The sequence below is a fragment of the Solanum lycopersicum genome, chromosome 12, assembly GCF_036512215.1.
Source record: "Solanum lycopersicum chromosome 12, SLM_r2.1".
Taxonomy (NCBI): Eukaryota; Viridiplantae; Streptophyta; class Magnoliopsida; order Solanales; family Solanaceae; genus Solanum; species Solanum lycopersicum.
Genome location: NC_090811.1, coordinates 61,790,918 through 61,803,721, shown reverse-complemented (window position 1 = coordinate 61,803,721; position 12,804 = coordinate 61,790,918). Strand labels below are relative to the sequence as shown.

At 34.6% G+C, this 12,804-nt stretch overlaps 2 protein-coding genes across 2 annotated transcripts; both read left to right on the top strand.

Moving 5' to 3' along the window:
- Positions 1 to 2,569: 2,569 nt before the first annotated feature.
- LOC112940534 (uncharacterized) lies at positions 2,570 to 3,082 on the top strand. Its single transcript, XM_026028806.1, has one exon. The coding sequence runs from the start codon at positions 2,570 to 2,572 to the stop codon at positions 3,080 to 3,082; it is 513 nt and encodes a 170-aa protein (XP_025884591.1).
- Positions 3,083 to 6,430: 3,348 nt separating this feature from the next.
- On the top strand, positions 6,431 to 12,583 carry LOC138340674 (putative F-box/LRR-repeat protein At3g18150). The gene is made up of 4 exons (XM_069292598.1): positions 6,431 to 7,163; positions 10,258 to 11,582; positions 11,665 to 11,838; positions 12,004 to 12,583. The coding sequence occupies exons 2-4, from the start codon at positions 10,398 to 10,400 to the stop codon at positions 12,220 to 12,222; spliced, it is 1,578 nt and encodes a 525-aa protein (XP_069148699.1). The 5' UTR covers positions 6,431 to 7,163; positions 10,258 to 10,397; the 3' UTR covers positions 12,223 to 12,583.
- Positions 12,584 to 12,804: the final 221 nt, after the last annotated feature.

Here is a 12,804-nt window from a genome sequence, read left to right as displayed (position 1 = left end):
GAAGCATGAATCTTTATCAGTTTAAAATAACAATATCGATACTACATATGACAAGAGAATGGAGGCAGAATTGATGACTATCACTATATTGAGAAATTAAAACGAGTTTAAACCAAGAGTGACAATGCAAGGAGATGAAGTTTAGCTAAAATGGTGAAGAAAGAGGTACACAATGTGAGCAGATTCCTTTGAAGCGTCAATTTCCTTTTTTCCTCTTTGGGAATGAGTTAAAATTCCCCAGAAAAGGTGTTCTCCCCTTTTTGGTGCGGTGATTTGAATTTCATTATGGGGTAAGACCAGGGGTTGATTCGGTATTTCACAAAAATTCGGAACCCTAATGAACCTCCTATATATTGTTTTGTTCTCCTCGGCTAAAGAGGTTTTCTTGGGGGGATAGTAAAAAATAAACTTTTGAACTAACAATAGAAAAGAGGGTAGCAGCATTAAAAGAAAATATATTAGAGAGGTTTTCTTTTTAGGTTTGAATTTTTTTTGGATAAAATCGAAAAAGGGAAAGGGGAGGAGAATTTCTTTGGGGAGAGACTTGGGAATAGAAGAAAGAGTGGCTTTTGTTATTTTCTAGGAGTTTATTGAGAGTTTGCTTAATAAAATAACTCAGGTAATATATAGAGATTCACGTCTAAGGTGGAGGGGTGGATATTCGATTAAGTTATCCTGTTCCCTACTCGTCTAACTAGTCCGTGTTCAAAATTGGAAGTTTTGTCTTAGATTCTTTTGTCGTAGTTTGATTTTGTGTGTCGACGCAATGGTGGAAGTCGTTGCTCTCAAGCTCGTTTTGTCCAAGTCACACTGCCCCGGAAAAGGTAAACTCTCTATTATTTTTGTTTACCTCATAGTTCGCTTGTTGTAATTTGGTTTTTTGCTCAAATATTTTCCGCTTTTGCCTTGCATTCTTAAGCTAGATTCTAATAGAATATTTAATGTTCATTCTTGTTTCTTTGTTTCTTGTCATTCATAGGTCATGACGAATGTCATTAGATTTATCAATACTTCCACTCGTGTTTCCTTCATATCTCGCTGTGTGGTTATGGTAATTTTTAGTTTCCTTCCGTGGTAAAAGAATATTCATGTCTCCATTGCGATTTATAAAGCATCAAAATGTGCTAGAAGGTTAGGCCTTTTGAAATTATGTGACGGTCGAAAAATCTGAAAAATTCAGTCATTGTGGTAACCACTTTGCACTTTTTATATGGTCTGTTTTTTTTTATCTAAAAGATGAGCTGAAAATATCCGTGACTTTTCCTTCCTTGCCCATATCTCTTCTTTCTTGGTTTAGCTTGTTTTAAGGTTGGTCTGATCAGTTCGAATAGTGTTTGGCTAGACGAGGAAGGAATATGTTTGTGGGTATGGTTTTATGTCTAGTGTATCTTTGGTTGAAAATTTATTTTCCCTCTCAGCCGTCAAACCTAATAGTTAGTATATTTAAACTGCCTCTGCAAGTTTGAATTTAAATAAGACGGTAAACTTTACCTTTTCTGTGGCAGCAAACCGGACAACGAGTTTGACGAATATGATTCAACCACCACTCTAAACTCAAACAACCACAGAAGGGCACAAAATTTAATACTATGGAGCCAAGAATTCCCAAAATTTTTAGGATACTCTTTAGTCTGCTGAATATCCCCTCTTGAAAAGTGAGAAGAAAGGGGTTATATAGGACAATTTTTAGGTCGAAATAGAGGGGGAAAATGATTTGGGACTAATGCAAAGTCCAAAATTTCTTAGTAGATAAGGTTCGAATTAGATAGAATCGTACCATTTCAGTATGATTCAAACAGATTCTTAACGAAACTCGAATGGGACGTCCGATTTAGCGCAAAGGATGAAGGAGGTGTGAGATTTTGAGATTTGGCCGATTCTCGAAACGGACTGGTACGGGGAGATAAGATAGAAGGGAAGAGGCCGCACGACCTGTCGATTTGGTTGCTGGGTTTTTGTCTGGTCGCATTGTGGGTTGGGTGTACTGGTTGAAGGAAGAAAAAGAGGCGTGAAGGTGTAATCACGCGTGTGTATTGTAGGGAAGAATTGGGTCGATTGTTGAATCTGTAAGAATTGTATGGTGGGTCACTGTTTGGTTTGAGAATTAGACTTAAGTCATTTGGAATTATTTGGTGTGCTACGTAATGCCACAGGTGTCAAGTGCACGGTGATCTGATACGAGTTCCACCTCATGAAGTTAATGCTATGAGTTCACGTTGGCCATTCGTAGCTTGCGGAATGGATGTCATCTGTCTGATAGAACAATTACTTCTAATGGACACAGATTTATTTTGGTTGCCATTGATTATTGCACCAAGTGGGTGGAAACAGCTTCTTACAACTCGGTAACCAAGAAAGTGGTGGCTGATTTTGTTCACAACAATCTGATATGTAGATTTGGAGTGCCAGAATCATCATTACTGATAAATGGTGCATATCTCAACAGTCACCTGATGAGAGATATTTGTGAATAATTTAAGGTCACTCATCGGAATTCAATTGCTTATCGTCCCCAAATGAACGGAGCTGTAGAGGCCGCCAATAAGAATATCAAAAAGATCTAAGGAAAATGATTTACAAGCATCGAGGTTGGCATGATATGTTACCATATGCTTTATTGGGATACCATACGATTGTCAGAACATCAATTGGAGCCACTCCATATTTGCTAGTATATGGAATAGAAGCAGTCATACCTGCTGAAGTCGAGATACCGTCTTTGAGAATCATTTCAGAAGCTGAGTTAAGTAACACTGAATGGGTTAGCAAGCAGATTGATCAACTAACTCTTATTGATGAGAAGAGAATGGTTGCCGTCTGTCATGGTCAATTATATAGGCAAAGAATGGTTCGTTCCTTTCACAAGAGAGTAAGAGCCAGAATTTTCAAAGTAGGTCAGTTGGTTCTTAAGCGTATTTTTCCTCATCAGGACGAGTACAAAGGAAAGTTCGCACTAAACTGGCAAAGTCCTTACATGGTTCATAAAGTATTATCTGGAGGTGTTTTGGTCTTGTTAGAGATGGATGGCATCGTATGGCCTAAACCTATCAACTCGGATGCTGTCAAGAAATACTACGTGTGAAGCTTCGGTTTGCAATTCTGTTATTTACTTGTAATCATTCTTTTTGCTTGTATTTGTTTTGCTTAAAATTGTACCCCTCTTGTAATGAACTATGTCGGACCTGAATTCTCAAGAATGAGATACGTAGGCGTCCTATGTAGGCCTCGATCACCCCATTTATCCCCTTTAAATATTTTTGTGTATTTGAACTATGTTCAATCTAAATTCTCAAGAATGAGATATGTAGGAGGCCTATGCCGGCCTCGGTTAGTTTCTTTGAAATTTTTACTTTTATTAGCCTTTGAGGGGAACTACGTTTGACGTGATTCCTGCCTTAACGGGATACGTAGGTGCAACAAGGGTTCAGTCATATCTCCTGTAAGATTTCTATTCCTCTTTACAATGAAAACTGGGACAGAATTTTTGGGAGGGACTCAAAAATTCTCGAGAAGAAGATTCTTCCTTAGCAAGTCAAGACTGAAGATATTTCGAGATTTGCAACTAGGATGGAAATTTTGACAAGATCTCAAAAATTTCACGATCTACTCAATTACAGTAGAAGGATAAGCAAGACAGTTAACTGAGACAGAAATTTTGAGGATGGCCTCAAAATCTCAACATGGGTTTATCTACAAGTTCAGAGTGACTCTAAAAACTCCTCAGCAAATAATCAGATAAACATCAGAGCATCAGACTTAAAGAAGTTAGTTAAGCCTCATATGACATGACTTGACAGTGACCTTTTTCAGATACTATTTCTCTTAAATTTTTCCTTTTACATTTCATTTGTTTTGGCATAAAATATTTTGTCTCATCTATCAAGAGTTGGGAGATCGGGAAATCAACCGGAGATAGTAGGACAAGGAGCAGACAACTGAAGAAATCGACACAGATTAGTTTGTTTTAAAACTAAACCATTTTCTATGGACGTAGGTTTATAGCTTTGTTGCGAAAGCGCAAATTCTTCCGATGGATGAATATGGAGAAGTCAAATGAGGGAAAAACTATCCCAAAATCAGTAGTTTTCCAAGAAGCAAGAATCATTTTATATCGCTTATGTCAGAAACTTGGGAATATGAATTGTTTAATTCAATCAATTTTCGACAACATGAAATTTTTATAGAACGTCTATCTAGAATCGAAGGTGAATCAAGCAAAAATCTCAAGGAAGAGTTTACTGTTTTTGTAAAAGACGTCATTTGCATCATAATGTCGGATATGATAGTATGCATTACCCGGAGGGATCAATTATTTTATTGTCGATCAACACGATATATTATCTGGGAGTCATTTTACCTACATCATCATTGGAGACGATATGATTATCCAGAAAGCACCCAGAAGATCACAATGTTTCTCTATTGAAGCACAATCTTCATTTGGTACCAATGATAACATCAAGAGTTAATATTTATGCATTGCGAGTCAATATTCATACATCGCAGAAGATCATGCATGGCGAGTCAATAATCATGCATCGCGAGTCAGTATTCATGCATCGCAGAAGATCAAGCATCACGAGTCAATATTCATACATCGCAGAAGATCATGCATTGCGAGTCAATATTCATACATCCCAGAAAATCATGAATCGCGAGTGAATATTCATATATCGTGGAAGATCATGCATCGCGAGTCTATAATCATGCATCACGAGAAGATATTTATTCCTCGCCTAGAGTTATGCATCGCGGGAAGTTTTCATGCCTCGCAAAAAGTTATGCATCACGGGAAGATTTCATACCTCGCAGAAATTTATGCATCGCGAGAAGATTTTATACCTCGCAGAAATTTATACATCACGAGAAGATTCTATGCCTCGTTGAAATTTATGCATCGAGAGAAGATTTCATATCTTGCAGAAATTTATGCATCACGAGAAGATTTTATACCTCATAGAAAGTTATGCATCGTGAGAAGATTTCATACCTCGCAGAAATTTACGCATCGCGAGAAAATATTCCTGCCTCGCAAAAAGTCATGCACTGCCAGAAAAGGAAATCGTGCCTTCCAAGAGAAATATTTACCCATCGGGATCAAATGCATTTTTTTATTTTGATAAAAGTAAACATCAAGAAGATCATCAAAAACAAAGAAAATATCAACATTGCATAAGATTTTATTTATTTTTCAAATGAATAGTACATTGAAGGTTATATTGCAAATGCAAGACACAACATTTATTTGCTTTACGTCAAACCAATCGAGTTGACGTCGAAGGTCGAGGAGAACAATTAAGTGTCGACATGGTAAAATACACTGTCTTCCATATCAATTGCATTTTTAAGCTAATGAGTTTTTATCTCAGTCTTTGTTGAGAGCATCGGAAAGGATGAATTCTTTAAAAAACCAGAGGTGCGGACGACGTCAAAAGGGACGCAGCACAAGGTGGAACTTTTTCTTAGCAGCTAACTAGGACACAGTCCAAAGAGAAATGTCAAACTCTTAGGACGCGAAAAGAGCAACGACTTCCAAACCACACCCCAATCAGAATGCATGTTGGTTTTTCCTTCGGGTTTTGTCAGTTCCGATTTTGCATCCGGATTTTTGGTCAACTGGTAGCAACTTTCCAATCTAAGTGAAAATGCGCCAAGGGTTTCTGGATATTATGTTCATGTAAGTTCTTAATTATGGGTGTGAAGTGCACAACATTCATGGCTAAGAATTTACAAGCCTCCTTTTCATACTCTTTTGATTTGTCACTTGTGCAGAACCAAAGGTTATCTAACATAATGGATTTCCTTTTCAACCATTCGAGTCGAAATACAAGTGACTTGAATTCTCATATAGTGTGAGATATATTGGGAACTCATTTTCAGGGTTCGGCCGTAATTCCTAAAGTCCTTACCAATTCCTTTCCTAAAGACGAATGTGTGGTCGGTCAAAATTGGAGTTGTCAATTTCATTTTCCTCGAATTTCTTAAATCATTTCGAGTAAAACGAGGGATAGTTGTTGACACCCGATTTTGACCCTCGACGACATAATTAATTAATGAGCTTCTTAATTCTAAACGACTTGAATAATTAGATCTTCTAAGGTTGAAATATATATATATATATATATATATATATATATATATATTAAAGTGTTTCTCGAATTATTCTAAGTTAATATTACTATTTTCATAATTTTTAGTTAATATATGTATATAACTAATATATTTTAGGATTATTCGAAAATTCGTATCTACGAATATTTTATTTTGTTTAAATATTTTATTAGCCATTAAATAGTTTGCATTTTTGACTTAATTATGTCATAATTTTATCGATTATTTTATTTCGTTAAAATTAAGAAGCTTATTTAATTGATTTATATTAATTAATCTCATCTAGTTAGCAAATATTTAATCCATTCGGGCAGCCATTTTAGGCCTCTTATTTTTCAGCATTTCCATCCAGAACAGGCCCAAAATCCAATTGTGAAGAAAGAGGTACACAATGTGAGCAGATTCCTCTGAAGCATCAATTTCCTTTTTTCCTCTTTGGGAATGAGCTAAAATTCTCCAGAAAAGGTGGTCTCCCCTTTTTGGTGCGGTGATTTGAATTTCAAATTATGGGGTAAGACCAGAGGTTGATTTAGTATTTCACCGAAATTCGAAACCCTAATGAACCTCGTATATTGTTTTGCTCTCCTCGGCTAAAGGAGGTTTTTTTTTGGGGGAGAGTAAAAAAAACCTTTGAACTAACAATAGAAAAGAGGACAGCAGCATTGAAAGAAAAAATATTAGAGAGGTTTTCTTTTTGGTTTTGGATTTTTTGGATAAAATCGAAAAAGGGAAAGGGGAGGAGAATTTCTTTGGGGAGATACTTGGAAATAGCGGAAAGAGTGGCTTTTGTTATTTTCTAGGAGTTTGAGTAAGAAATATTGAGAGTTCGCTTAAGAAAATAACTCAGATAATATATAGAGATTCGCGTCTAAGGTGGAGGGGTGGATATTCGATTAAGTTATCCTATTCCCTGCTCGTCTCACTAGTCCCTGTTCAAAATCGGATGTTTTACCTTAGCTTCTTTTGTTGTAGTTTGGTTTTATGCGTCGTCGCAGTGGTGGAAGTGTTCGCTCTCAAGATCGTTTTGTCCAAGTCACGCTGCCCCGAAAAAGGTAAACTCTCTATTATTTTTGTTTACCTCATTGCTCTCTTGTCGTAATTTGGTTTTCTGCTCAAATGTTCTCTGCTTATGCCTTGCATTCTTAAGCTAGATTCTAATAAAATATTTGAATGTTCGTTCGTGTTTCTTTATTTCTTGTCATTCATAGGTCATTACGAATGTTATTAGATTTGTCAATACTTTCACTCGTGTTTCCTTCTTATCTCGCTGTGTGGTTATAGTAATTTTTAGTTTCCTTCTGTGGTAAAAGAATATACATGTCTCCATTGCGATTTATAAAGCATCGAAATGTGCTAGAAGGTTATGTAATCATTTCATAGAGATATTTATGTATATATTTCTTTTAAAGACGAAAATTATTGATCTCTAAGTGTAGCTTAAAAATCTGAAAAATTCAGTCATTGTGGTAGTCACTTTGCACTTTTTATATGATCTATTTTTTTTAATCTAAAAGATGAGCTGAAAATAATGGTTACTTATCATTCCTTGCCCAGATCTCTTCTTTCTTGGTTTAGCTTGTTTTAAGGTTGGTCTGATCTGTTCGAATAGTGTTTGGCTAGTCGAGGAAGGAATATGTTTGTGGGTATGGTTTTATGTCTAGTGTATCTTTGGTTGAAAATTTATTTTCCCTCTCTGTCGTCCAACTTAATAGTTAGTATATTTAATCCAGCTCTCCAAGTTTAAATTTAAATAAGACGATAAACTTTACCTTTTCTGGGGCAGCAAACCGGACAACGAGTTTGACGAATATGATTCAACCACCACTCTAAACTCAAACAGCCACAAAAGGGCACAAAATTTAATACTATGGAGCCAAGAATTCCCAAAATTTTTAGGATACTCTTTAGTCTACCGAAAATCCCCTCTTGAACAGTGAGAAGAAAGGGGTTATATAGGACAACTTTTAGGTCGAAATAGAGGGGGGAAACAATGTGGGACTGATGCAAAGTCCAAAATTTCTTAGTAGATAAGGTTCGAATGAGATAGACTTTTACCATTTCAGTATGATTCAAATGGATTCTTAACGAAGCTTGAATGGGACGTCCGATTTAGCGCAAAGGATGAATGAGGTGTGAGATTTCAACATTTGGCCGATTCTCGAAATGGACTGGTGCGGAGAGATAAGGTAGAAGGGAAGAGGACGCGCGACCTATCAATTTGGTTAGTGGGCTTTCGTTTGGTCGCGTTGTGGGTTGGGTGTACTGGTTGAAGGAAGAAAAAGAGGTGTGAAGGTGTAATCACACGTGTATATTGTAGGGAAGAATTGGGTCGATTGTTGAATCAACAAGAATTGTATGGTGGGTCACTGTTTGGTTTGAGAATTAGGCTTAAGTCATTTGGGAATTATTTGGTGGGCTGCGTAATTAAAGGTGGGAAAAGGCTGCTGGAGCCTGGAAGTGGGATAAAGGAAGAAAAAGGGTTGTGATTGGTATAATTTATTTGGGCCAAAATTGGTCTTCTAGGCTCATCAAAGTAAGTTAAGGGTCCAATTGGATATCAAAAGGAGAAGGTTCCTTGGTCTTGAAAATGATAAGATGATAAAATTTAGAACGAAATAAATTATGCCTTCAATCAATTATTAAACTTCCTAACTCAAAAAACGTAAAACAATCATCTTGACAAAAAATCTTAATTATTTTTTTCTGAAATAAAAATGCTTATTTAGTTAAAACACCATTTTAGTAAAATAGTTTTTCTAAATATTTATATAAAACTATATAAATCTATATATTTCAGGTAAATAGAGATACATTTTATAGGAAAAAGGGAAATCGTCTTGAAAATGATTTCTAAAGTATTTTTGATTTTTTTTTCAAAATAATCTCTTCAAATTGTTTGAAGTTGGAGAAAACTTAAAGATTAATTAAATAGCGGAGGGCCAAAATGGGTGTCAACAATTTATCGAGTATGTAAATATCTCTATAAAATATAAAAATTGCATGGTCCCACCTAGGGGTGTTTGTGGTTCTAATTGGATCGGTTATTGATTTAAACCAAAACCAAACCAATCTAATCGATTTTTTAAATTTCTAAAACCAAATCAAACCAAACAAAATAATAACCATCGATGTGATTATTGTCAGCTTGATTCGATTTGGTTCTGTTATTCTGGTTTATTCAATTTGAAAGTAATAATTATTTTGAGGATATACGTATTTCGATAGACACAAACACCAAGTATATAAAAAATCTACAGAAAAGTTAATGTTAGTTTAGAAAAGCAATTAAGCAATATTAAAGTTATCATTACATGAACAAAATGATTCATTTGAGAGAAAGTGTGACTGTTTTATGTGAAATACAATAGATAAAGACTAAAATGGATTTTGATGGACTGGAATTTGATATTGTTATACTTGAGCTGAAGTGTTGGCCTTGAGAAAATGGTAAAGTTAAAAACTTTAGTTAATTAAAATTTAACAAAATATTTTTAATTTATTTCTAAATAATATATAAATAATTATAAAATTTATATATCTAATTTATCGGTTTGATTTGGTTATTTTTGCGATTATTTTTTAGTAAAACCAAAACAAACCAATTAGCATCGATTTTCAAAATTTAAGAACCAAACCTAACCAAGCTAAACAAAATATCAATATTTTTTAATCGGTTTGATTCAGAGTGCAGTTTGATTTGATTGTTAACCATAACCATGAACATCCTAGTCCCACCTATATTAATTTATAGAGGTTTTCCTATAGGGCTAATACATTTGTTCTTTTTCCTTTTTAGATATAGTGGCTAATATGTTTGTACTTTTTCCTTTTCAGATATAGCGGCTAATATATTTGCCCTTTTTCCTTTTTAGATGTAGTGGCCAATATGTTTGTACTTTTTTCTTTTTACATATAGCGGGTAACATATTTGTTCTTTTTCCTTTTTAGATATATTGGTTAATATATTTGTCCTTTTTCCTTTTTAGATATAGTGGCTTATATATTTTTAGTTTTTCGTTTTTAGATATAGCGGCTAATATGTTTGTCATTTTTCCTTTTTAGATATAGCGGCTAATTATATATTTATTTTTTTTCCTTTTTAGATATAGCGACTAATTATATATTTATCTTTTTTTTCCTTTTTAGATATAGTGGTTAATATTTGACCATAGGTGTTCAAAAGTGGATATTTACTTAATTCTCCCAAATATATGATGATGGCTTTTTAGTATAAAAGTGAAAACCTTCAAGAGGACATATCATTCATCACATCAAAACGAAGCAATATGGCAAAAAGAGTTGGCGGAGAAGATATAATATCAGAGTTGCCTTTGCATATCATTCATCACATCTTATGTCGCACTAACCTTGACCTCAAAGATGCGGCGATAAGTTGTATGTTATCCAAGAGATGGTACCATTGCTGGACTTCAAGACCTAATTTGATATTCAATCAGTTGCAAGGCGACAAACTTATGCCCCTTGAAAACTATGTCAAGTTGGTTGATCAATCCCTGCGATCCCATATTGAAAAAAAGTTACATCTTGAACAATTCATCCTTGCTTATTGTGATCCAGAAGTGGATTCTCACCTAGATACTTGGATTGAATTGGCGGTTAAACTCAATGTCACAGAGCTGGGGGTTCACCTTCCCTTTTTAACATCATATAGATTACCTGATGTTATTTATGATGCTAAATATCTGAAATCATTGTCATTAAGTAGGTGCAAGATTGAATTTGATATTAGTACCACTCGCATAAGATTTTGTTGTCTTGAGGCTCTTTCTTTGTGCCATGTCCATATTTCAGATGCACAATTACAAAGAGTTATCAACAGATGCCCATCTATCAGGATTCTAAGTTTAGAGTATTGTGAGAGTATAAGCAAATGTCATATTTTTGGCCTGGTACATCTCCAGTATTTGACTACAACTTTTTGCAAACTCCATAGTGTGATAGTCCAATCTCCATATCTTCGATGCTTTAGATATAAAGAATATGCTGGACGGGAAAATATTCTTCCTTGCGAAATTGCTATTTTGGATGGTTACAATACTTTACAAACACTCGAGCTCGTTGGTGGCAGCATTACAGGACAACAGTTTCAAGATATATTCTGCAAGTTCCCAAACATTTCAGAATTGGAACTAGAAAGCTGCTATAAGCTGAATCATATAGAGATTCAGAGTGAAAAACTCAAGAAATTCACCTTATTATTAGGGTTGAACACACTGGAAAAACTCACGATTCAAGCTCCAAATTTATTGGACTTTGATTTTCGTGGTACTAAAATTCCCTTCTCATATATGAATATGGATACTTCTTCCCTAGAAAGAGCCCGATTCCATTTCTTCATGCCCGCCACACACTTTGGATCAGTGGACAGCAGTTGGTACACGAGTCTTCATCACTTTGTTCAAAAGTTCAACAATTCTAATGATTTCATGTTAATAATATCTTGCCGCCAGGTAGTTTACATTATTTCTATGCTTATGCCATTGATTTATGTTAAATTGGGTTTAAATTATGCCATTGACAAAATTCTTGCAGACCAAAAGCATCCTTATTTATGAAAATCCGAGAGAAATTGTTATTCCACCAACCCATGCTGTCGAGATATTCTTTGCATCTATGATGCGTGTTGAATCGATCATTGGAATGTTAATGTACAAGAGTCCCAATATCATTTCCATAATTGCATGTACAGATGGCAAAGCACTGCAGGTAATTTCTTTATTTATTACCTCAAAAAACTAAGACATTAATTTGAGTTTAACTTTTAGACACCAATAGTGTAAAAGAATTGTTTTACAATGAAAAAAATTATTGTTAAATGTTGATTACTCGTCTCACAAGCATTATTGTATGATGTTTTTTGCTTAAATGCAGGTGATGTCTACACTTAAAGGGTGTATACAAAAGGAAAATTGTGGTAAAGAATGTCCATTCAAGACCAAGTGGCATCGTTACTTAAAAGAAGTCATCAGTTGTAGAGGGACATCTGAAGAGGGAATGGCTGCCTCTACGTGGTATCTATGGTTGAAATCGACATCTCTAATTGACCAAGTGAATAATTTCGTGTTAAAATGGAAAGATGATGAAGCCTAGACCGAAGAGTTTGGCGGTTGAGTTAATTAGTGTGTTTAGAAGAAGTATGATTTGTTACATATCTTAGTTGCAGTTGAAATAAATAGAACATAATTCCTATATCTTGACAATGGAACATAAAACTCTGTTCTGAACTCTTTGTGTCGATCTAACTCATGCTAAACATATATTCGTACATGCACACACAATCGATGATGATGATAAACTATGCAAGTGTATTTACATAAGTGATATACACAGATTTTTTCCCCTTTTGGCATCATGAAATTAAAGAAAATAAGGTAAAAAAAATTAGGGCAAAACCCTAACAACTTTTAAATTTTAACTTTTCACATAACATGTTTAAGATTATAAGATTAAATTATATTTTGATACATTCAACACATCTTTAGCACAAATATATGACCCATGAAAACTATGTGTTGACACCCGATTTTGACCCACGACGACATAATTAATTAACGAGTTTATTAATTTTAAGCGACTTGAAATAATTAGATCTTCTAAGGTTATATATATATATAACTAATATATATTAGGATTATATTAGTTAATATTAAGTTAATATTACTATTTTCATAA